Here is a 23,821-nt window from a genome sequence, read left to right as displayed (position 1 = left end):
GGGGACATTAATATGGATTCTTAGTGTTAACCTACATTGAAGAGCAATTACAAAGTACTAAACATTAGCTTGTTAGCGCGCTAATTTTAGCATTAAGCTAGCTCAAAGCCAAGCTGCAGAACTGTGTTCGTTTTAATTGAATCATGTCGTCTTGGGAATTGGTGCAGCACGCTAAGCAGTGTCCAGCTAATTATTGCTCAATGGAAAACACAACCGTATGCTGTATGGTACTCAAATAAATGAGAACATGCCACGTGTAGTTCTATAAGGACTCCCAGCCATCTAATAAAATGATATCTACAATTGTGGGCTTAATGAAACTTTAAATATCGAAAGTTTTATTAATAGTTGGAGAAAATATGCTTATTTGCTTTCTAGGCAAAAGATGAGAAGATTGAGTGATATCGATTTTCTTATCCAACTCTACACCAAAAGGTGCATTTCCCAAAATGTTGAATCACTTAACAGTGTTTCAGAGCAAACACTGGTGTGGAAAAGCAGCAGAGTGGTGTGATTTAGTTTTTATAGAAAATTTTATTCAACATACATTTTCCAGCAAAAAGGCAATATACAGGAATAGTTGTCGTACACTGCTGCTACACTGAGGATTTTAAACTGGAAAAGATCAAATTAAGGTGTGATTCTGCAGGTCATCTTTGTACTGCACTTTTTAACAAGACAAAACCAATGCAGTTAGTTTTGAAAAGAAAAAAATAAATCCAAATGTAACAGAAGAAAATCGTCAATGGTACATCAGGAACGCAAAAAAAAAGAAAAGAGAAAACCCTACACAAGAAATATGAACACCTGGCTCCTTCTGTACCCAACAACAAAGGCGTGTGTTTCTCTTTAATTTTACACGTTCATATTTTTAAATATACAATTCTTAAATGTTGTCTTTACAGAGCCAGCTATGCGCTATTAGGGGAGCATTCCATCTGTGCTTTAAAAGAATCAAAAGAGAAATGAATCGTAGGGCTTAAAGTGTTTTTTTCTTACAATGCTGGTTTTGTCTCTACAAATCCTCAAACCTGTTGTGTCTGCAGCTCCCTAGCAAGCACAGCGCAGTTACTGCTACCAACCACCTGGAGGCGACAACCAAGACAGGATGACAAAGCTTGTGTTGGTGTGTTTAGAGGAAAATGAATGAGAGACATTAAAACCCCCTGAAGAAACAAAAGGACAAGAAAGTCAAGGGGGTTAATGTCCGTGCATGTGTGTGTTTGTTCCTTTAAAGGTAGCAGGGCACTCAAAAACCAAAATACACATTTGCCAGTCCTGAGAAACCTCTGACATTAAGTGCCAACGTGCAAGATGAAATACAGACAAATTTCCTCCTTATTTTTTTTACCCCATTTATTTTTAAACAGATGCTGTGGATTTTTATTTTATTATACAAGATCTGCAAGAAAGAGACAAAAGAAAATAATTCTTCCTCCAACAACCAAGAACTAAGTGAGAAAGACTTGCGTGTAAACTTGGAAATACTTGCTTAGTTGCACTAAAAAGGGATGGGAGCAGAAAATATAAAGAACCACATCAGCGCAACTAGTTAGCCTCGGGATGGACGCCATCGGGAAAATAAATGACCATCATGCCCTTTCCTCCTATTTTTCTGTCAGTTAGTCCTCGCCCCCAAATCCTTCCATCAAACTCTCCGCACAGCAGCCTCTTCAAACAACTTTATTTAAAAACAACCCCCCAAAATAATATGAAGGGACAAAAGAAGCTGGTGAGTGAGTTGGGAGAACAAAATCTAAGACTAGAAGATCATTATATATATATAGATATATATATATAGTAACCCATTTCCTCTCTGCTTGTGTTATATTAAAATCAAATTTCATTTCTCCCACTTCTGGACTAAAAGGAAAAAAAAAAACGGAAGTCACAGGTTGAGAAAGCCAGGGGAAAACAACAACAACAACCGAACAGCCTCGAACATGGAGGGAAACGATTAAAAAAGAAATAAATGAAATAAAAAAACAACAAAATCAACAGGAGGTGGTTGGTGCAGTTTATTTTGTGGTTGAAGGATAATCCGTCAGTTGCAGCAAGATCCGAAATCGCTGAAGACATAGTGCCGGTGTAGAGCTGTAGAGGTGTCCAGGCAGGGTGTTAAAGTGATGAACACACACATACGCACGCACACAGTCTCACACAAACAAACACACACACGGTTGGTTACAGTCTGTGGTTATGGTGTGTTAAAGTAGGTAGGGAGGAAGGCGGAGCAGGAGGAGGAAGAGGAGGACAAAGAGGAAGGGCGGGCTGCTTTTTTTTTTAGTTGTGGATCTTGATTGCTTTCTCCAGGTAGGTGTAGCGACCTCTCTTTGGAGCTTTGTTGAAATGATCCAACCCAAGCCAGGGGCGCGGGTGAGACATGTTACCTGGAAGAGAGGTTTTTAAACGTTGAGTCCCCCTTTTAAAGATATAGTTGCTGTGATACTGAGAAATATTTTTCTTAGTTTATTGATAGAAATGGTATTCATATGTGCAGTTAGCATTGTTTTGTTTTCATTAGCTTAAAAATTGGCCTTAATCTGTGCCGTGTTGTGCGTTTATGCAAACTTACAGCTCAGATCCAATAAAGCTTAGATCTGTGTGGTTGCAGTAAAAACTAAGCTTCGTCAGCGAGAACAATAACATTGCTAGCTAGCAAACAGCAGAGATTGTCACTTCCTGTGAGGGCACGGCAGCAGTGTACGGTTTGAAACAACCCTAATTGGTCAAAAAAGTGTTCACAGCGTACGACACGAGAGAAAAGCAAGCGTGGCAGTGAATGACAGCGAAACGCAGTTGGGGCTTTTTCACTGAGGTGAAATTAAAGGAGTTCACATTAATTAAGAAAATATTTGTTCTATTCTTTTTTTCTTTGCAAGAATTGGGAGTCAATGGTATGGCTAAAACCGTTTTAAGTTCAGGAACCACAGCAGCGGTGGTTGTGTGAGCAACAGAAGCAGTAAATACCTGGCTGTTCAAAGTCCTTCAGGTTGACCTCGTACTCGTCTTCAGTGAGGTACTGATGTCGGCCCATCATCACAATCGCAAACTTGAACTGGGGAAAAAACAAACGCACGTTACTTCACAGCTTGACATATTTTACCAGCAGGAAACACTGAATACATTCTGCCACACTAACATATTGAAACGTCCTTTGCATAGTACTCGAACCGCTACGGTGACATTTAAGGGAAATGTATGCACGGTAAAAACACTTCAAATCTAGGAGAAATTGTTATTTTTCTCTGGTTGTGCAAGCAAGGCGTAGGGTTGTACCTTTTCGAACTCTTTCTCCTGAATGTCCAGCATGGTCTGGATCCTCCTCATTACCTCCCGGAAAGACTCACCCTGCAGGGAGGAGCAAACACAGAGCAAAGAGTTAGTAACCGAGTAATAACTTAAGTTGAAATCGACCAGAAACTCTCTTTCACTCGTTTCTAAAAAAATAATAACACACACCTGTCTGATCTTAAGCAAGAAGGGGATCCCGAAGGTGCCGAAGACTTCCTTGTGGAAGTGAGCGACAGGGATGAGCATCTCGCTGTCCTTGTCCAACTCCACCTGGTCCAAAGGAATCTCCTGAGAGAGGGAAGTCAATAGCAAGGGTGAGAAATGTAGACAACGTAGTGCAGACAAGAGATTTTATTGTTGTTGACCTCAGTTGGTTAAAGTTTTAAAGTGTACTCAGGGTATGGTGAGTAAACCAGATATTTATTAAACCTTTATTCTAACTTCATCTATTTTAACAATTGTGATTGCGTTTGAAACGTAAAATACATATATAATTCAGAGTTTTGTAAAAAGGTTAAAGCACTGATCAACTTTAAATTGTTTGAGTATATGCACAGCAATTAAAATATGTAAGCAAATGAATAAACCTAAAACCAAAATAACTGGTAGTGTAAAAGGATGAAATATACATTTAAAAATTGCCCTTAGGATATAGAGAAGCAACATTTAGTATATACTCCCAAGGTGCAGGAGCATGTTGAGAAAAAACCAGCAACACAAGTCAATCATTTGAGCCAGTTTGATAAGGGCCATGTGAAAGGGTGTTAAAAACAACATTAAGGGCCTTAAAATAAACACAAGCGAATCACATAGTTAGTCAGAAGAGTTTCGCACTTCTGATAAAAAAAGAAAATACACATTTAAAAGATTGTTTTGAAAAAGTCAAACCCCGTAAAAGTTGCCTGCTAGCGTCAACAACCCGATCAAAACATAAACAGCGCCTGTGAGATCTTGAGGAGGAAAATGACTGAAATTAAACTTCATTCAAAACGGGCGACGCCTCTCAGACACACGTACCTCTATTCTGAAGGTGCGGCTGGCGGCCGGAGATAAACATTCTAGCAGCTCGTCCTCCTGGTGAACGCCGATGATTTTATAGCTTACTATCTCTAACAGCCTGCAGGGGGAGGAAGAGGAGGATTAAAAAACTCTACTGCAGTTGTTTAGGGCAAACAGATTTAGAATCGAGAGGGATAGTTTTAAATCTTTAAATAAAATAGACGTGTTTTATTTGTGATGATCACACAGCTGCAACAGAAGACAGTAAAGATTTTACTGAGGTGGTAAGATAATTAGTAAACCAGCTGATCTTTCATTTAAAAAGTGGTCTCATTTCTCACTCATAGTTCTTTATATATTTGGGAAACCACAGAACAATTTTGGCTGTTTGGACTCTGGATGTGACCCACCAGCATGTTTGTTTCCTAATATTTTATGTCTAATGTTAATGTAGTGTTGAACTGTAGCACAGAACAGAGTAGAGAATATAAAGGTTGCATGTATACCTGAGCTTCTCAGAGCCTTTCTCAGAGAGCTCCACTGCCTTTTTACATTCTTCCAACAGGTCCCGCACACAGCCGTGCTTGTCAGGGTAGAGGGTGATCTCCTGCAACACACACCGTTCAAATTATTTCCTGGAATCACACAATACATTTCAGTTATGCGTAGTTCCTCTGGGGGAGTGTTAGTTTGTGTGTGTCTTACCTCCTCTCTGAACTGGCTGTTGAGCCATATGGATTTAAAACTCCTCCTATTCTCAAAGTCTGTTATCTTCATCTTTAACTGTGGACAGAGAAACAGACCATCAGAGAGACGTTCTGCCGCATCCAGGGAGTGGCAGCACCCTGTGGTTAAATGTGTTTATCCATCTCAATGTAGATCCCAATGGTTTCAATCAAAATTAAATGTGTGGTGCAACTGTGTGCACATGTTGCATTTTCTATTTTCACGAGGATATCCAGTTCTTGCTTATGTGCACAGCTACAACTGAAAACCTGGAACCGCCAGAGAGACTGGAGGAAACAACGGTATTAATTAGAAAATAAATAACTGATAGAGGATATGCCTGGTTCATCTCCTCAGGTTTTTCCTTTAGCTTTCTTTGTTAGTGAAGCTAGTTCCTTCACTACAATTAAAATCACATCAAAATCAGCATATGGCAGGAGAGGACACCTGCCGGTTGGAATATCTTCTGGTTTGTTATTTGATATAAATGTGTTATCCATTTCGAGTACGATTCACTGCCTGAATGACTTTCAGAAAACGCAGAGGAAATAATGATGAATATTTCCAACTAAATAATTGTTTAATAATTCAAACATATTGTTCTCTGTAAAAGAGACTTATCACAATAATTTGGAGCTAAAGTTAAAGTTGTTACATAAACTACTAGAATGCAAAAAGCAGCTAATTCTTACAAAAACTTTTTAAAAAAAGGTCTGAATGAGTCATGATGAGCAACATGGGAAAGTGTGAAAGGCAACAGCTTTAAAGGGAAAAAGACAGTAAAGAACTTGCTTAATACATTTAAGCTACTTTTTGGCACAATAGCAGCCGTCTTGGGCCAACAGATACTTCCGAGAACATATGGGAAAGAAAACAAGCGTTCCCAGGGTGCAACACTTCCTACCTGCTGATAGTAGAGTTTCTTGGGCTGCCGCGGTTTGAAGAATTGCAGCAGGTCCCGCAGCGTTCCCTCATAGTTGTGTCTGAGAGGATTCCCTGGACCGTCCCTGTACCTAGCCACCACACCACCAGGCAGGGGGGGAGGACAACCCAAGGGGGGAGAGAGGGAAGACAGCAGAGACAGAGGGTACGAACAAAGAAGAGAAGGAGGAGCAGAGAGAAAGGAGGCAAGGAGAGAAAGGTGGGTGAACGGGGAGGGGGAAGACGAAAAAATTCAGAGAAGATGCAGAGAGGCAGAAGAGAGGAGGGAGGGAGGCAGAGTGGGAGGAGTTAGAGGAAAACAACAAAGAAAGGTGGGGGGGGACAGGTTACGCAACATTTCTACTGACAGCCCAAGTAGTCAAATCAAAGGCAAACATCACAAGCTGTGAGGACAACACGGTACACAAGCGCACTCTGTAGTTTCAAAACGTCTCAGTGCAGTTTGCTACGGAGTCAAGTTCTGCTGCTAATATTAGTATTTCAGGAATGTCTAATATTGTTGTGAGAAAACTGTATTGGGATATTTCTGGCGTAGGAATTGTACCATTAATGTTGCACCAGCACATTCCTATTAACCGTAGAGCCACAAGTGAGTTAAGCGTTATTGCTTTGGAAATAGCGATAATTAGCTCACATTTCACACCAAGCATTATTGGTCCATGAGGAAGTAGTGTGCTTTATTTCATTCCCCTAAATCAACAAATGGTAGGAATGACTGATCAGTATTACATTTAAAAAAGGTTACAACAACCCATTACTATGTTGACACAGAGCACCATGTCAGCAATTCTGATTTATTTTTAGAACATTTTAGACTCAGTGGTACCAGGTGTAAATATGGAATATATCATGGATCTCTAATCCCTGAACCATGAGCAAATAGGGAATAAAGATAAGGAGGACCCATCTGCCATGTGGGGGAAAGCATTCAGGCCCCTAACTTGAGACAAATACTTAAACCGACCTAAAAATATATATTTAAATTAAAGTCCTGCCTTCAGAATGTGACCTGAAAGTAAGCCATCTTCAAAAACGTGGATGAGACAAGCCTCCTACCCCTGTGACTTGAAGAACTGCAGCAGCATGGGATCCGTGTTCAGCCTCTGCGCTACCGTCTTGGCCACCTGACAGAGAAAAAAAACAACAACAAACAAAACATTACAAGTGGAAATCAGCACAGCCTGTCAGAAATGCTAACAGACTACAGGAGGAAGGAAAGAGAACATCAAAGATAAACTGAAAACGAGGCAGAATTAACGCCTTCAGAGCATCAGAGTTTTACCTGACACATTATTCATATTCATTTCAGGTGCATTTCTTTACAAAAGCAGCTCTTTGGACACTTATGGTTTCGATAAACAGCATGAAAGAATAAATTAAGCTGATGCAAACAGTCACATCACTTCCTTTTTACCCCCTCACTTCCAACATTCCCTCAAAAGCCTGACTGGCCCGTACCTGGAAGTAGTTCATGCGGTTGGACAGCGTGACGACGAAGCCCGGGTCATTGTGGATGGTCTTGTCACAGAAAATGACGTCCACCCGGTGGTAGAGATCCCGGAAGTAGTCCTTTGCTGTCGGCAGCTCGCTGCTATCGTTCTCGGGGTCGTCCCTTTGGGATTAGAAAAGACGAGAATTGACTGATTGGAGGTTTAGAACGGGCACGGTTACAGGAGAGGGTTGGACAAAAGTAAAAAATGTGACGGGCTGAGAGAGGATATTTAAGAAGGTATAAAACAATAGCAGGACCGAGGAAAAAAAAGACTCTTGAATTAACGGTCCTGTCTAAACAAGAACTTCCTCTTATTACACACACCCCTTTGCTGTGCAATACAGTCACTTTTTGCCTTAAAATCCTTGTAAAAATATTCACTTTTTTTTACCATGGATGTGTCAGTATTTATTTTTATCATCATGTGCTTGCCTCGTCATTTAATATGTCATTCTACTTACTTTACTTCTGCCTTTGTATCTGCACTGTCCCTTTGCTGAACACTGGAAATTTCCCCGCTGTGGGACAAATAAAGGATTTCTGATTCTGCTACATCTCCGGTTTTTCCTATGCATTTTATAACAAGTACCACAGAGTCCAGAGAGAAAGAGTTCCTCTGTCTGTCTCACTGGTAGCATAACACACAGTACTATAATTCATTATATCATAGAAGTTCAGGTTAAAGCTCTTTTTACATTCATTGGAGCTTTCGTCATGCATTTTGACTCTAGCAGCTATCAGTTAACACTACTCGCGGTTAACAACTCCATATGTTTAATTTACATGCTGTAAAGTTTTAAGAAATACCAAAGTAACTCAGTTGTTAAAAATGTAAAACATATATTGTGATTGAATTAGCTCACACTGTACATCATGAATGTAAAACACACATATAATAAAAAAGAGTCACAGTCTTACTTTTGGAAGACAATGATGTCCCCGTCCATGAGCTCATCCAGGGCCTTGTCCAGAGAGACATCGTAGTCCTGTATCCGCTCTGTTAGATTGGGCTTTACTTCCTGTAACACACAAGGCATTGTGGAATGTAGCTAAAAATCTACAGTGAACTAGGGTGTCTGGTTTTGGATGTGTAAACACTTGAATAATAAAGAGATGCTGCATTTGACAGTGTGAACAGCAGAGTGTGAGAGAGAAAATGTGTGTGACATTAAAAGAGCAAGAGTGAGAGAAATGTGCCACAATGTGCACGCTAAATAAATATATCACCTCATAGAGGATAAGGCTAGTTTCCTGCTGAAACCCGGCTCTCTCACACATGACTGGTAGAAGGTCTCCTGAAAGAAAAGGGAGACAAAAATAGAATTTAATAATTCAGTTCAAGGCATTGTTACTTACATTATGACAGCCTGTACAGCTTAAAATACACTTGGACGTTGCCACCACTTACTTATTTTGCAGGATATAGGTGTGTAGATATGTCCACAATAATTTAAGCTTCTGGTTTTGGGGTCGTACATCTTCAGGAACAACATGACATCATCTAGAATGAAAAGAGGCAAGGACATTGCAATAAACGCACAAAAACAAGTTCAGAACTTTTTACGGCTACTGAAGTCCTTTTGAAACGGATGAAACTAAAGTCAGGGAGCTTGCTCAAGAAAATGAAGTGCATCAATGTGTCGGGGACGAGTGTGACTTACGGTCTTTGTCGAACTTAGGTAATGTGGCCCCACTGGCCGCCATCTCTGGATCCACCGTCTCCAGGAATATTGTCCAGGGATTCTCGTTGTCGCTCAAGTCGATCATCTGAAACGAAACATTACAAAAACGCATATTGAACACTCAAGTGGAACCAAGTATTTCATGTTTTCATAAAGTATTGTACGCACAAAAGCTAACTTCACAATAGACCGTAGGTTCATAATCATGGTTCTGTCTGACTGTGGGATCGGCCCCCTCTCGTATCCATAGACCCAGATTCCGCAGAGTTAAGCCAAATTAAAAATCCTGAAACTACCAATGATGATTTGATGACGTGTACACTTTGGCAGTGGTAGAGTTTCACATCAAAAACATCCTGGTGCCGTTTAGGACAACATTTCTGTCATTTAAAAGTGAATGTTTGATTGGAAATTGACACAATAAAAGTGCATATCTACTTCTACGTTTATCTGTAAGGGATGCAAAAGAAAAGATACAGTGGTAACCTGTAGTGGTATAACAAGCAGATTACCAAAACAGTTCCAAGACCAGAACAAATACCTTGACACGTTACAGCCAGAAACCGGTCTTCCCGACACTAACACTTACCGACTTGTTGCAGTCGGCCTCGTAGTCGAGCATGGCGGGTCGCTTGGTCCCGTTGCTCCGGGCCTGCATGGGCCACAGCCTCATCTGGTCCTGTGGGAAACCCTGCAGCAAACAGATAGTTGAGTTTAATATAACTTGCACTTACAAAAAGGTGGAAATAGTTGTTGCTTCGAAGATATACAACATCCAGTATTGTGTTTGAGTGTCTCACCATGGTCTGGGAGAGGGTCTGGACAAACTCCTGCAGCGTGGAGCTCTTCAGGACTTTGAAGACCGTGTACTTGACCTTCTCCTCGTCGTACATGTCGTTACCCTGATGACCACAGAACTGGTCCTCTGTTACTATCTGTGCACAGGAAGAAGACGATGGGAAGAAAAACAACGTTAATCAACAAGGAAACAAAGCCAGAAAATGAAAACACAGAAGCAAAAATCCTGCTGGGAAAATGTACCACAATATCATTTATCCTGGGACACATTTTCAAATGCAAGAGGACGTACATATGTTGCAAATCCGTTACGACAAATGAGGAACTGAGTCTCTTCCTATTGCGTCTCCGGAGGAAAGTAATAAAGAGAGAAATCCCTTTTGTCCTGACATAATACTTGGACAAATAATAAAAAGCAGAGCAGCTGAAATCTTTGAACAGGATGAACCTCTTATCTTCAACAAGCCGTTTCCTGACATCACTCACTACTCTTTCACACTCTAACCACACTGAATGTCACATCTTGCCTTTAAAAGTCATCGAAAAAAACCAATCCACTCTGCAGTAAAGCAAGGTGCAGAATTTGAAACATGATAAAACATAAAACGGTCACATGGTTGTGGTTTATTTAGAGATAGTGAAGCTGTAGTTGTGGAGTCCTAATGCACAACCATAATAGAACAAGTCGGACACAATTAAAGCAGCACACTTATCAGATTCATTCTTTGTGGACTCTGCTCAGAAAAATATCTGGCAATACATAAGGACCTTGGTATGGACGTCACATTAAGTCACCCTAAAAGTACTGTTTTTAAAAAGTATTATATCATTAAAACATGCAACAGAGAATCACAGTAGAGGCTATGCCAATAAATCCATTCATTTTACATAACAAGCTAGCAGTCACAGCAGTACAGAAAGAGGACGGGGTGAGGCAATTGATTTTCTTCAGTGTTGATGTCTCTAAAATGCGTTCAATAAACTGTGCAAGGTTTGTTCTCTCATATCTTAGCAGTTGTGAGCTCTTGCAGACTGAATGTGATGCGCAGCACATCCCTCACATCCCAGTGTGTTAGACCCCGCCTGTAGGGCCCCCATCTGCTGGTTTGGCAGCGGCAGATTTACAGCACTGCAGCAACAATGTGAGGAAAGCTTCCAAGCTCCGTTCAGTCTGGGAAACTCTAACAATCCAAACCCGCAGACGTATTCTCTAAACACTTTTTATTGACACCTCTGGCACCACTGGTCTGCGAATTGAATAGAAGCGGCTCTGGTTTCCTACCTGGACCTGCATGTAGAGGTGAGCCTCTTGGCGCTCCTTCCTCTTCTGCGCCTCCACCCTCTTCTCCTCCTGCAGACGCTCCACCAGCTGCTGGGGGATGTCCACGTCGGTCATCGGAAGGAGCACCTCGCCTGGGGACGAGGAGAGACGTAGGTGAGGATCACAGAGCAGACAGACTGCAGCACCGTAGCATTTGAGTGTTAACTATAGTCATTAAGAGAGAAATCTCAGGCTGCTGTTGTGAAGCACTCAGTTATCAAAGGACAAAGAGGAAACACGAATTATAACTCCAGTTAAATATGCCTCGTGTTGGCTATGGCTGCACGATGTGAAAAAAATCCTCTATTTGCGTTTAATTTTATTGGAATGAAAATTGCTAAATGATTCACGATATTTGAAGCAGTGATTCAAATGGCATCCTTATTCTCCTTGAAAAGTCTTATAAAACAATCATGGTGTGTTATTTTAAAAAGGATCAGCACAAACAAAAGTTGTTTTCCTAGGCTGTGTGATATGTGCAAGGCCTCAATACTTAAGGGGGCCATTGGAGTTTCTCATATGTATTAGCTAATCTTTTTGTTCTACATTAGCCATAAAGGCATGAGGGTTGTGTGACTTACTGAGCTTGGACTCGCGGATGTACACCAGCATGTAGGCGTTGGTGCAGTGGCGCACTGAGAGGTCGTCATCGTGCCCTCCGTAGTTGTGCTCTATGGCCTCCTCCTTGGTGCACCGCGACACCACGTCGTCATCAAACTTACACCACTGCAGGGAGGAGATGTTTGGTCAAATGTTGACATAATGTCATGCATAAACAGAATAAATACAGCATTTCTATTTAACGTTCTCAGTCATTTCTTATCCGGTGTAGATGTGATACCAATGGTATTTCAAGTGCAGGAACCCCAACCCTGCCCAAAGAATCTTTGGTGTATGAAACTAAACCATTGAACTTACTATTGGCTCCTTGACACTGACTTTGCCGTCTCCTTTGGGGTTCAGGTAGACGACGTAGTGACCGCCGTGGTTGTCGCCGCTGTGCACCAGCACGGCGTGCAGGATGTAGTTGGCCGGGTCCTTTGAGTCGGGCTTCTGAAGGAACTCATCCAGCGGTAACTGATCCGGAAACTCAAACCTAAGAGAAGAGAAGAGAAGATGAAAAAAGAATTTGGAAAGAAAGGGGAGGAAAGATTGACGAAGAAAAGAAGTGATAGGGAGGAGAATATAGGAAAGTAAAAGGGGAGGGGGGGGAGTGAAATAATAAATGATGAACATGTTTTTGCATTACAGTTCAACTTCCTCTGTGTCTGTGTCTGTGTGTGTGTGTGTGTGTATACATAGACCTCAGGCCCAGGTGCTGGTGGCAACGTCACAAGGATGACTCAGAGCTTGTTGAGACGCTTGAGAGGAAAATTAGCTATGCTAGATGGCTGCATATGTGTGTGTGTGTGTGTGCTGAAAGTGTCACATCGTCAGATTATTAAAACACCATTAGCTCCGACAAAGCGTTACACCAAATGATACGGCCTGCAGGAAAACCTCGAAATGACTCACTTTCTCGCCTGTTTTAGTGCAGCAGGTCAGAGACTGTTAGGAGAGTGCGGGCTCAAGCGCCATTTCTGGAAATAGATTGCCCCTTTACCTCGTGTTAATATGAAGTGTCTCTAAACTTATGTCCACCGCTTACGCATTATGCGACAGGGAGAGATCTGATAGAGGCAGTGTGTGCGTCTGTAAAGTAATATATAAAAGAGACAGCGTAATTACAGCGTTTTTTTTCTCTTACCTGTCGTTAATCTTGATGTTTTGGTCGGTCTGTGGGTCATACATGAACCTCATCAGCTGCAGGTGGAGGATCGGAGGGAAGGTGAGGAACTTCACTCCCTTCTCTGCTTCCTGGGGAATACAAAAAGATACAACATTTCAGTACATGACATTAAAATTCTCTAGCCCTTTAAGTAACTCATTTGACCCAATATTATATGTGTATTGTCCTTAAAATCATCAGGACCCTGCTTTGACGAAGATGTGGGTTTTATATTAGCTTTATTTCCGATACAGTAAGACTAAATCCAATGAATACCATAAACTTGACACATTAACGGTTCAGATGCAGTCACAGTGGAGCCTCACCTGCAGGCCGTGCTCTCCTGCGTCGTATTTGTTGTCTCCATCTAACTGTTCAGTTGCGACATAATCTTTGAATGACTCGAAGACTGGAAATAAGAAGAAAGCATAGATGAGATCAAGAAGTTAAACGTATCAGAAAAACAAAAGTCAGGTGCAGCCCGTCTTTTCCAACGTTTTAGAACAGCCGTGTTGTTGTGTTGCTACTTACTGTTCTTCTTTCCTTTTATGCTAAGCTGGATGTCATAGTAGTCCTCTATCCGCTCTGACCGGTAGTCCACATGCTTACACTGGATATATGACTGCAGAGGAACACACATACACACAGGGTCAGACTGTATGATACAAGGTCAAAGATATTATTTCTAAGGAGCGTTACTTTACCTCATTCTACTGTAAAGCTGACCGTGTTACAGGATACATGCTATGCAAAGTTAAACTCCTTTATTTTACATCCTACATGTTGAGCTACATTTCTGCTTCGGCATCTTAGAACCACTTTAGATAAGTAAGATATTTCCAAGTTTAAAGTTGTGAATTTACAGGTTTGGGTCTGACCTACGATGGCATCGCTGTGCACTCTAACTTCAACAATAACCACCCCATAAATCTCACTAAAACGATACTTGTCTTTTTGAAATGCAACTCAAATGTATTGTCTGATAATAGAAGACAGAGAGAACTTACCACCATCTTTCCTCTGAAGAGCTTAGGGATCGTTCCCTCAACACAAGTGCCTTTCATTTTGTTCTCCACATTGTCTAGGAGCTGAACACACACACACACACACACACACACACACACGCACAGTGAGTCAGTAATTAATCAGCATGCCTACATATACAGATCCACATTCTTGAGGAGCTGATGTAAGAACTCACCACTCTGCACAGCTCCTGAACATCATGCTGCATGAAGCTGTCTAGTGTCTCCCATCTTCACACAGGAAAAAGAAAATGTCAGTTAGATAAAATACTTAAGTGTTTTTGGCTCAGAGCATAAACCTAAGTGCTGTTTTTCTACTGGTGGTGCAGGAATGAGTCCTCAAACAAAATGTTAGCACTTCCGGGCTCCCTCATCTCGCATTCATTGGCAGTTGCTAACAAGCTATTAAATAACACTACAGAACATAACCACATGTAAAGTTAGTCACCTTTAGCTTAGCGGTGGCGAAGTGCAGTCTGCAGCCCCGATGTTGTTTGTTTATAGCCTAGCATTTGCTATTTACTTCTAGGCGATTACATTTACACTTCAAACGTAGGGTTGTTTCCATCTTGAGACTATCCTGCCTTTGAGTATCCTAACCATGCGTTTCCACAGATCTTATTTTCTACAATATTGCAAAATGATAAAATCCCAATGGCTTTAGTTGAGGGAGTCCTGGCGATGCTGGCCTACATAAACACAACCTTCCAGCACCACACAAAGAATAGCCGGACTTCTGTAGAGAAAGTGTACACTACCCGAAGGACTTGGTGAGTTTCTTGGTGCCGACGGGTTTGTCGCTGTGTTGCAGCTCGTAGAAAACCCTCTGCAGAGCCAGGGGAACGCTCTTGGACGAGTCATCTCCCTCTGTGGGCATCATGTACACCGCCTGGGGAGAGAGTCAGGAGGATTTCAGACATCAATACTCTAAGATGGAGGTTTTAAAAAAGCATTGCCACTCCTGCCTGAAGCAAGAGGAGTAGAATTTAAAATGTTGAATGAACCCGCCCTCCAACCACTATTGAGACTGTAGATCTCCTACAGTGTGAACAGGTGCAGGGATTCTGAGGACTTTCTGATTTTCAACCTGATTTTGTTTCGTAAACACTTTCTTCGTAAAAAAAGGGAAAATCCCTTCAGTACATATGCAGAAAACACCCTGTATTTTCTGGAATATTTATATATGTTGCTTCAATTCACAAACACTCTTTGATAAAAGGCAAGACATTATTGTTTGAAGTTTTATTTTTGTTTGATGTATGCCGTTTATTTATAATGTATCACCACCATTTGATGTTTTTCACTACAGAGATGAGCCTTGGAGGTTTGTAATTGAATCTTGTTCAATTCATTTAAAAAAAAGCTCTTGCTGGATTAAGACTGTTACTTTAAGGGAATGTGCTGACAAAGGTACATGAAGAGTTGTAGAGGAGCAGTAATGACCCATTAGTACAGGAAAGGCAGCAACACATAAAAGAAGCATACAACACACATGCAAGCTGTGAATTTATATTCAAGTTACTGCCCTCAACATGTGTCACAATGTGGACAAAAGGTAGACAAACATACAACCAAGGCTTTGGTCGGCACATTTAGACCGGCAATAACACATGAAATGCAAAGTGTAGCTGATATGAAGGACACAGATGAAAATAATAAACCCATACCCGTCGTAGCTGGTTGGTGAAGAAGAGCGTCTGTAGCAGGCTGTTCATGTAGCAGGTAGCTCCCTGGTTCTTCAGTCCAACGTAGCCTGTGTGTTTCTTTGAGTCCCATCTGCAACAGAGAGAAGTGGATGTTATTGCTATGATCCTAGACATCTGGGAGTATTGTAGAAAATCCAACACAGCGCGAATTGAGAGCTACGTACGCCACTCCGTGTGGGGCATCTGCCTGGACGTAAACTTCAAATGTGACTTTGTCATCATCAACGAAGCCCCTCTCTGGATCAGTCACATCCTGAAACGACACCAAAAAAACTGTTAAGATCAATAGGAGTGGGTAGAAGAACAAGCACTGACTTACATGTTTACATAGATAGATAGATAGATCTATATACCCAAAAAAAGAGGAAAATATATTTATTACACGCCTTACAAGTTGTACTTGATTCTGATTGGTCAATTTGGAAATGCATGAGGTTGTTAATTCTCACTCACAGACCATTGCTAAGGAGAACAGACTGTTGATAATGAGGATCCAAATACTACGTGCATTCATATCAGTCCGCGAAAAGAAATCGGGTAAATTTAACATCAGCTGAACACAAACATTAGTTTCTCAAATCAGAGAAAATGTCTACTTACACTCCAGGACATGAAGTTGGAGAAGCCCCAGTCATTCTCTTTGTGGAAGAACAGGTGACTGATCCTGCGGCTGAAAGACTTCTCGTCGTCTTTGTAGTTGATGATTTTCAGCATGGCCTGAGCGTGGCATGACCATGACCTGAAATAGAACGCAGGAACATTTTAAGGATTTCTTAAGTGCCAATTAGTGGTTTTTAGGTGTGTGCATGCGTGTCTATGTTCCCCACAATCCCCGGTCCCACCAAGACACCTACGTGGAATCGGACTCTGCGTTGCACTGCAGGAAGAAGCCCACGCTCTTCTGGTGTGGCCGGTCGGGGTAGAAGCGCGGCATCACCATGATCTTCCACGGCAGGTTCCGGACGAAGCAGGACGGGCTGAGCACAGACTCACTCAGACGGCTGAAGCGTTCCACCACGAAACGGAAAGTCGCCTCTGACCGCCAACTGGTGTCTGTGGGAAGATGGAGGAAAAAGGAAGGCGCATGTTAGGTGGTGAACGGGTTTTCTCCAGCAACATCACCAGATGTAACTGGTTTAGGGTGAAACGTAACGTGAGACTAAGGGTAATTCACAGGACAGTTTTAACATGGATCATTATTTGTAACGATTACTCTCACAGCCCTGGCTTTAAAACAAGCAAAATGGTGAAGTGACTGAATATACATAGTAATTCTTCAATCTATGAAACTCCTAAAAGGGCGTTTACATATACAAGTCAGTATTCACCCTTTCAGAGAGCCATAAGATTCAAACAAGGAGTCATTCGGATAAGTCTTTTGGTACCTTCTTCCTACTAAGCCAAGGCCGCTCATTAAAACGGGTTTGTAATTGTGTTTGTTAGTGAAAATGCACATCGTCCTCACCATCCTCCATGTCTTCCTCTGTGTTGTTGTGTCCTTCTGCCATGGCAACGTTACCATTGATCACCGGGTTGGCCGGGATTCTTGGAGGGTCGTCTGTGTCTCCAGCTGTAAGAGAGACAGTATGATAAGACTGAATGTGTGTAGCCCAGATAAGTTGGTACTCCTAACTATGCAACTTCAGCAGTTCAGAAACGAGGGGTCAAAAATGTCAGATCATCCGACAAAGATTCATTCAATTGGGCAACAAGACCTAAAGACTTCACGTGGATTTCTGTGAGATTTCTATCATTTTCACCCATGTTAAACATTGAAATCAAGAAACAGCCATTTCAAACTACAGTATATGCTGCAATTACAACAGACAACCTGCTAGATTACTTTTTTGCTATATTTTTATAATCGTTAAATACTTTAGCTAATGAAGGGTCATTGGGTTGTGGAAATCATGGGAACTAATTAAGGGGGATTATTCAAGTTCTTTAAATGTTTTTTGCTAGGTTTCTGTGCACCCTTTTAAGAAAGAGGCAGATGTAAAATCTTATGATTTTAGCTGCAATCTAAGAAATAAAAAAAAGCTTGTACCGACTTCGGATGGCTTTCAAATTACAACTACTATCTCCATCTTTATCCCCCTTGAAAGTCATCCTTCTTTCCTCTTTTATACATTTCACTGGGAAAACCCTACTGAGCCCACATGACAAGTCTTCTTTCCCAGTCTGTGAATCAGAGTGAGAGAGCGAGAACGTGTGTGACAAAGACCGTGCGACATTACAGTAGGCTGGGTAATTATGGACACAATGCAGGATTAGGCTGCAAGTCATCGCTCAAACAAAAACACACGCGCACACAGAGGACAACAGCTATCCCGGCTGAATAATGAGCCTCGTCCATCAGAATGCACTGATGAAAGGGAGAGCTTAGAGTAAGGAGGGAGGGAGGTCTGCCTGTATCCTGTGATGATGGCAGTGATGCAACAGGAGCCAGCGTTGATATGAGCATTTAGGCATACGTCTCCAAATGTGTTGATGTCCGTCTCTTACACCAGATTTAATGTGATCCTTGTCTTCCTCCCAGCTGAGAGACGCAATGGTGTCAGTCGTGTGCGTCTTCAGGTAACGTTACTGACGAAGTCCTCCTGGGAAACTGACCTCATTTCCACAAGTGGATTACACCCTGCTAATGTGGCCTGTCAGTCAACTCATGGCAATTTCTTGTCCCGCCTTCTGAGGAGTACTAGACCAATCATTTCATATTGGATGAAAAACAAAAAACACCACAAAGGCCTACAGTCATCCAAACCATGATGGAAGAGGAATATCAGAAGCATCTCAACAAAGTGAATTAATATTTATAAATATATATTTCCAAGTAGCATAACAGTCATGTAACAACGTACATGCTGTGGTTGCGCTACAACAGTAATAGCTAATAAAAAAGCACACATTTCACGAGAGAAGTGTAATTATTATTAGTATAACTATGTATTATAATTCTTCCTCATTTTTTAAAGTCCACAGCTTCTAGACTAAAAACAGCAAATAAAAGTCATCACCAAGACAAACTGTATGCTGGGAAAATAGAGAAAACTAACCCCAGATGTGTGTTTAACCTACAGCAACAAGGTTATAACAGCACAGCAGATCCTTTAACTCTTTCTTCGCACTTGATGCATCGGACCACTAAGTGGTGTTTCTTCATTGTCTTAATGTCCGCCACTGCAGTACACCACTAAAACAATATCATGAAATACAATTATATCACTAAATCAAACTTTGACTCCTAAGGTTATTTATTAGAATCTTAATCATGTGCTATTAGAGAAATTGGATTTTAGAAATGTATTAGAAATTATTTTTGTTTACCAATAATTTAACACAGGATTGAAAAGCCGCAACACAAAACATATCAACACTAGAATGATTTTGTGGCAGCAACAGCCTGGCATACCAGTAAGATTGCAGTAGCAAAACAGATAAAAATGACTGAGATATGCAGAGAATAATATGGATTAACCCCACTGAAACTGTATGGAGCATCAACCCATAAGGAAAATGTGGCATGTGTTGCTATAGGCAGCCAAAAAAAAGCGAGGAGTTTATTATGTCAACTTGTTTTCACTGTCCTTGTAAGGCTGCAGTGCAATTGGAATTCATCCAACTGGGGTGAACCAGCAACTAAGGTGTGAGTGCACCTGCTACTAGTAAGAAAAGTAACAAAATGACTTAAATGAAAAATTGAAAAAGCACATGGGACTGTGTGTACTTGCTAAATTCTGTAATTAAATAAAATAAGATATACAGTAAGTAGTCTTATAACAAGCAACAATGTGGTTTGTAAACAGATCATAAAATCACTAGGACCAAATGACGCAGTGATGCTGAAGTCTGTCCCAAGCCTCCTCTCAGTCCAAAATTGACATTAATAAAAAAGAAAACTTTGTAAAATGGTGATAGGGCGTGTGTTCTGTGTGACCGAAGTGCCTATAAGACGCTAACATAGGTGGCCCTTGCTACAAAGCTGTATAACAAAAACACAGATCATTAAAAATGGCGAGCTCCATGCCGTTTGGTCGTCCATACAATGAAGCAGCAAATCCCCGCGCGGGCCTGGCTTACCGCAGCGGCGACTACCGTTACTTGCCAGCACTGCCACTCGCTTCATATAACACACTGTCAAACGTCAATCTATAATTTAACACATTTCCAAACCACCACATAATTTAAAATATGTCTTCCAGATTGTCATATGCTCTATTGGCAAGGCTAAAGTAGTTAAACCACGAAGCCAATTTAGCAAATCACGATCGACGCATCTGCGTTAGCCACTTAGCTACATAGCAAACACTAGCCTCATATTAATCTGCAGGCCGTTATTAGCCGACATTAGCTGAATTCAGAATACCGGCAGCAAGATAGAATTACTGCTAGCTAAAAAGTATGACACAGGGTAATTTTTTTTACATCGTTCAACAGCAAATAGAAACAACTGGAAACTCTAGATTACTAAAGGCAAATATTCAAGGCCTAACAACCAAATCGAACATTGCAAAATACAAGCCACCATTTTGGATCACCACACACCCCCTCCGTTAGTGTTTGCCGATCAGCTAACTAGCATGCTAGCCCGCAAATCACAGAAAAGAAATGGGGGTTGGAGCTAATTGGCTAGCTCATTTTAAGCTATCTCGCTAGCAATGTACATTGCCTTTTGCCAGCTTAATGAAAACATTGAGCACTAAAACAAATACGCAGCGGTGTCCGTATTAGACGTATGGTCAAAACATATTAGCAAGCCGAATGTACTGAAATAGCATTTTAAAAAACATATTTGAAATAATCATTTACTCAGAATGCGCTTTCGTTAGTTTGCAGGCCCGCAATTAACGCCATCAGACACGATGCTAACACTGTCATTTAGAAAAACGGGCTTAACGTTTAACGCCTAACGGTTATTAACGGCCTGTATTTTTAAAGTAATGTAAGCATTGAAAAGGACATTTTGTTCACGTAGTAAACAACTTGGATGAGAAATGCAGGTGCCGATATCTGTCAAAATCAACCACAATAAGTCAAAGTAGCAAGATTTAATTTACCTAGCGATGGTTCCGGTTTAATTGCGATGTTTACAAACATTAAACGTTAAGTTATCAACAATCAACGGGCCTGTTGTTCTATGACTGCATGTGGATTCTAAACTGCGATGATTTGGCAAACCGCATCTGAGAGAACTTGTTATAGCGACCGATCGTGAACAAAACAATTCTTACAGATGCAAATTGATTATTTGTGTGTAGGTTATGTTTAACAGTGTGTGGACAGCTAATTAGGGGTTATCGACAAGCATGTGAATATTGCAATCGTATACGGAGAGGAAAAACAAGCTCCGTTAGCTTATAACGCAAAATGAGGTCAGCTCCACACAAGTATGCTGCAACGGACGCACAATCAGCAAAAAATGCAGCCGGCTATCGTAGCTAGCATCGGGCCTTCGTGTTTACTGTAAAGTTGAGCTCCGCTAGCACAATCTCTACTTCATGCATTTGTCGTGCAACAGTTAAATTAAGGGTTTAAAGTGTTCGTTGACCCTTCTATGGACCATAACTCACCTTCCATCTCCATGTCCTCGGGTTCGCTGAGCTGCTGCTCGCCGGCTTTCTGTTGCTGCTGCTGCTGCGTGTGGTGATGGTGGTGGTTCATGTTGGCAGCTGTTGTTGTTGTGGTGGTGGTGATGCGGTGCTCCCTGCTATCTCTGTTACCCTCGACCTTGTCCAGGGTCGGTTCGGCGGGGAACCTGGTTCTGGACTGCTGGTGAGGTGTGGTAGGATGCAGAGGTGGTGTGGACAGGTCGAGTCTCGGCGCCCGGGCCTGCTCTGTCGCGACCTCGGCCTTGTCCGCTGTCAGCGCCGGGGAGTGAGGAGGGGAGGTCGGCGGGGGAGCGGGTAGAGAAACGCGGACGTATTTGCTCGCTATTCGCCCAATCTCGGCGCCTTTGGTGGGTGCGAGTCGCTGTGGGTTGACGGGGATGGATGGGCCGGGGGCTCCAAGGAGGGGAGGCCCGTTAAATTAGCTAAATCAATCCTGCTTTACCCCGGGAAATGTGGGGACAACGCACAGCACGACCTGCACTGTGAGGAACAAATACCCTGTTTATTGCTAAGCTACCTGACACTAGGCAGCCAACTGGTGATATAGGTACAACAACAATGAAAACAACGGTTCATTTGCTATTAACACACATTCAACAACTTTATCTGCGATATCCCCAGTCCGTGTGCTCCTCCGATTGTCCCTCGTCTGGGGAAGTGCGGAGGAAAGAGCTATCCATTCAAACCAGTTTCCAATACTAGTGTTGATTTGGAAGTTCGCGGAGACGATAGTTGCCTGCACGGCCCGACATAAACCAAATCCACGCGAACCGCCCCTTAACCTAACACAATGCACGACAAAACGCGGCACCTGTTTGCATTTTCTAAGCTAACCCTTTCTTGGAGGAATGTGCCCGGTCATACAACGTTAGCCTGAGTGGCTCTCTTCTAACCCGCTCCTCCTGTGGTTTGTGATGTGTTGAGTCTGAGGTAAATCTCAAAATGGCGGTCGCGCTCTTCTCTGTAATGTCACATCCGCATGGAGATCCAAACACCATGGCCCATCCCCGGCCAGGTTCACATCCATGTTATAAATGGACGGGATCAGGATCAGTGCATCTGGTACAAGGGAATAAAATATAAGGGCAAACCACAATTTTCAAATTACATGAAGTTAGAAGAATAACAACTCAGGGTTTAGCATATTTGTGACTTGCAACGGAGCCCAAATCAGTGATTTAGAATGAGTAGAACGGAAAGCAATAGTTGAATAGTAATTAAATAAAAACAATTTAAACTAATATTAATATTAGTAGTTCAAAACAACTTTAAAGTAAAAAAAAAACATATTTGTTTGCATTTTCTTAGACGGTGTTTAATAATAGTTATTTCCTTTTATTTACATTTACAACAACATACTGAACTGGACCATTTGTTGATGAGTTAGTTTGATTAAACTAAACAGGGTTGGATGTTAGATAAGTTTCATTAAACTAACAAACTAATCTCACATCCATCCTCGCTTAGTTAGTTTGATTAAACTAACTAATAAAAAGCACACTTTATCAATTCATAGCAGACTTTTCGAAAAAATGCATTAGTTAATGCTACAGCATTTCAATCAGCAACTTTCCACTCTAGGGGCCCTGCACTCTGCATGTTTTAACTCAAGGATGCCTGAAATCAACAAGAAATAGCCGGAGGGGGAGGAACCATAATAGAAATATATCACAAATAACCATTCTCACTTATTTTACAGAGGACCAAGTGCGCCAATATTACAGTACTTGGGTGCAGAGTCATTTTACTGTCGAAAAGTTTACTATTTTTATTTTAACTAAATTGCCCACACAAACTTACAAAGAATACAGCAATACAAGGTGCGTACAACGGTTAAACAATTAAGCTATATGTAGGGGAACCATGCAAATGTGTATATAATTGGGTGTGACCATTGTGGAGGACAACCTACCGCCTATCATGAAATATCACTTAAGTCTGTGTTCATCATTTTAATTATATTTAGCTGATCATATTCACTGCTGTTAACAGAAAGTGTTTCGCTGTTATTTACAAGCCTTCTCATATTTGAGTAAATGGCACCATGCAGTGGAGGACAATAATATTACACCAGGTCATAAAACCCGTCGCAGTAGAGGCTTTTTCTGATCACTGATTTATTTTTGTAATCTGTTTAGTTGGTTTGCATTAGATTTGAAATATTTTTCTTAACATTTGTTTTCATTTGAGCAGGTAAAAAATAAATAAAATGGTTAAAGTATCATGAGAGTCATATATGGACTTTGTAGAGTGTTCATGTGTGTCGCCCATATAGTGTATATATATATAACTGTATATATAAGGTATCACCTAATATTAGAATCCTTCAATTTGCTGTTGTCAGAAAAAGTTGATATGGTTAATATAATGGTCCTTTCCTAGGTTGTGGGTTCTGAATTAATTAGAAACTGAAAAAAAATACACTTAGAGAAGGTTATAATAATACAGTTGATAATTAA

The 23,821-nt window shown here is 41.3% G+C and overlaps 1 protein-coding gene across 4 annotated transcripts; it reads right to left on the bottom strand.

Annotated features, from left to right (window-relative positions):
• Window positions 1-514: 514 nt before the first annotated feature.
• On the bottom strand, window positions 515-22,309 carry usp7 (ubiquitin specific peptidase 7 (herpes virus-associated)). Of its 4 annotated transcripts, none has more exons than XM_063904746.1 (32): window positions 21,324-22,309; window positions 17,219-17,323; window positions 16,608-16,806; window positions 16,354-16,492; window positions 15,918-16,006; window positions 15,715-15,823; window positions 14,806-14,936; window positions 14,224-14,278; window positions 14,030-14,110; window positions 13,554-13,644; window positions 13,349-13,431; window positions 13,002-13,111; window positions 12,173-12,350; window positions 11,836-11,980; window positions 11,216-11,346; window positions 9,936-10,070; window positions 9,725-9,826; window positions 9,115-9,220; window positions 8,862-8,954; window positions 8,681-8,748; window positions 8,372-8,472; window positions 7,915-7,971; window positions 7,420-7,573; window positions 7,018-7,085; window positions 5,924-6,032; window positions 4,999-5,076; window positions 4,800-4,900; window positions 4,312-4,411; window positions 3,463-3,582; window positions 3,280-3,351; window positions 2,971-3,058; window positions 515-2,390 (listed from the first exon to the last, which is right to left on the bottom strand). In XM_063904746.1, the coding sequence occupies exons 1-32, from the start codon at window positions 21,412-21,414 to the stop codon at window positions 2,284-2,286; spliced, it is 3,396 nt and encodes a 1,131-aa protein (XP_063760816.1). In that variant the 5' UTR covers window positions 21,415-22,309; the 3' UTR covers window positions 515-2,283. The 4 variants fall into 4 exon arrangements, with proteins under 4 accessions (XP_063760816.1, XP_063760817.1, XP_063760818.1 ...); XM_063904747.1 differs by having other exon boundaries at window positions 5,924-6,026; XM_063904748.1 differs by lacking the exon at window positions 7,915-7,971.
• Window positions 22,310-23,821: the final 1,512 nt, after the last annotated feature.

This window comes from Eleginops maclovinus, chromosome 16 (genome assembly GCF_036324505.1).
Source record: "Eleginops maclovinus isolate JMC-PN-2008 ecotype Puerto Natales chromosome 16, JC_Emac_rtc_rv5, whole genome shotgun sequence".
Taxonomy (NCBI): Eukaryota; Metazoa; Chordata; class Actinopteri; order Perciformes; family Eleginopidae; genus Eleginops; species Eleginops maclovinus.
The sequence above is the reverse complement of the archived record's forward strand: the minus strand, read 5'-3'. Positions and strand labels throughout refer to the sequence as shown.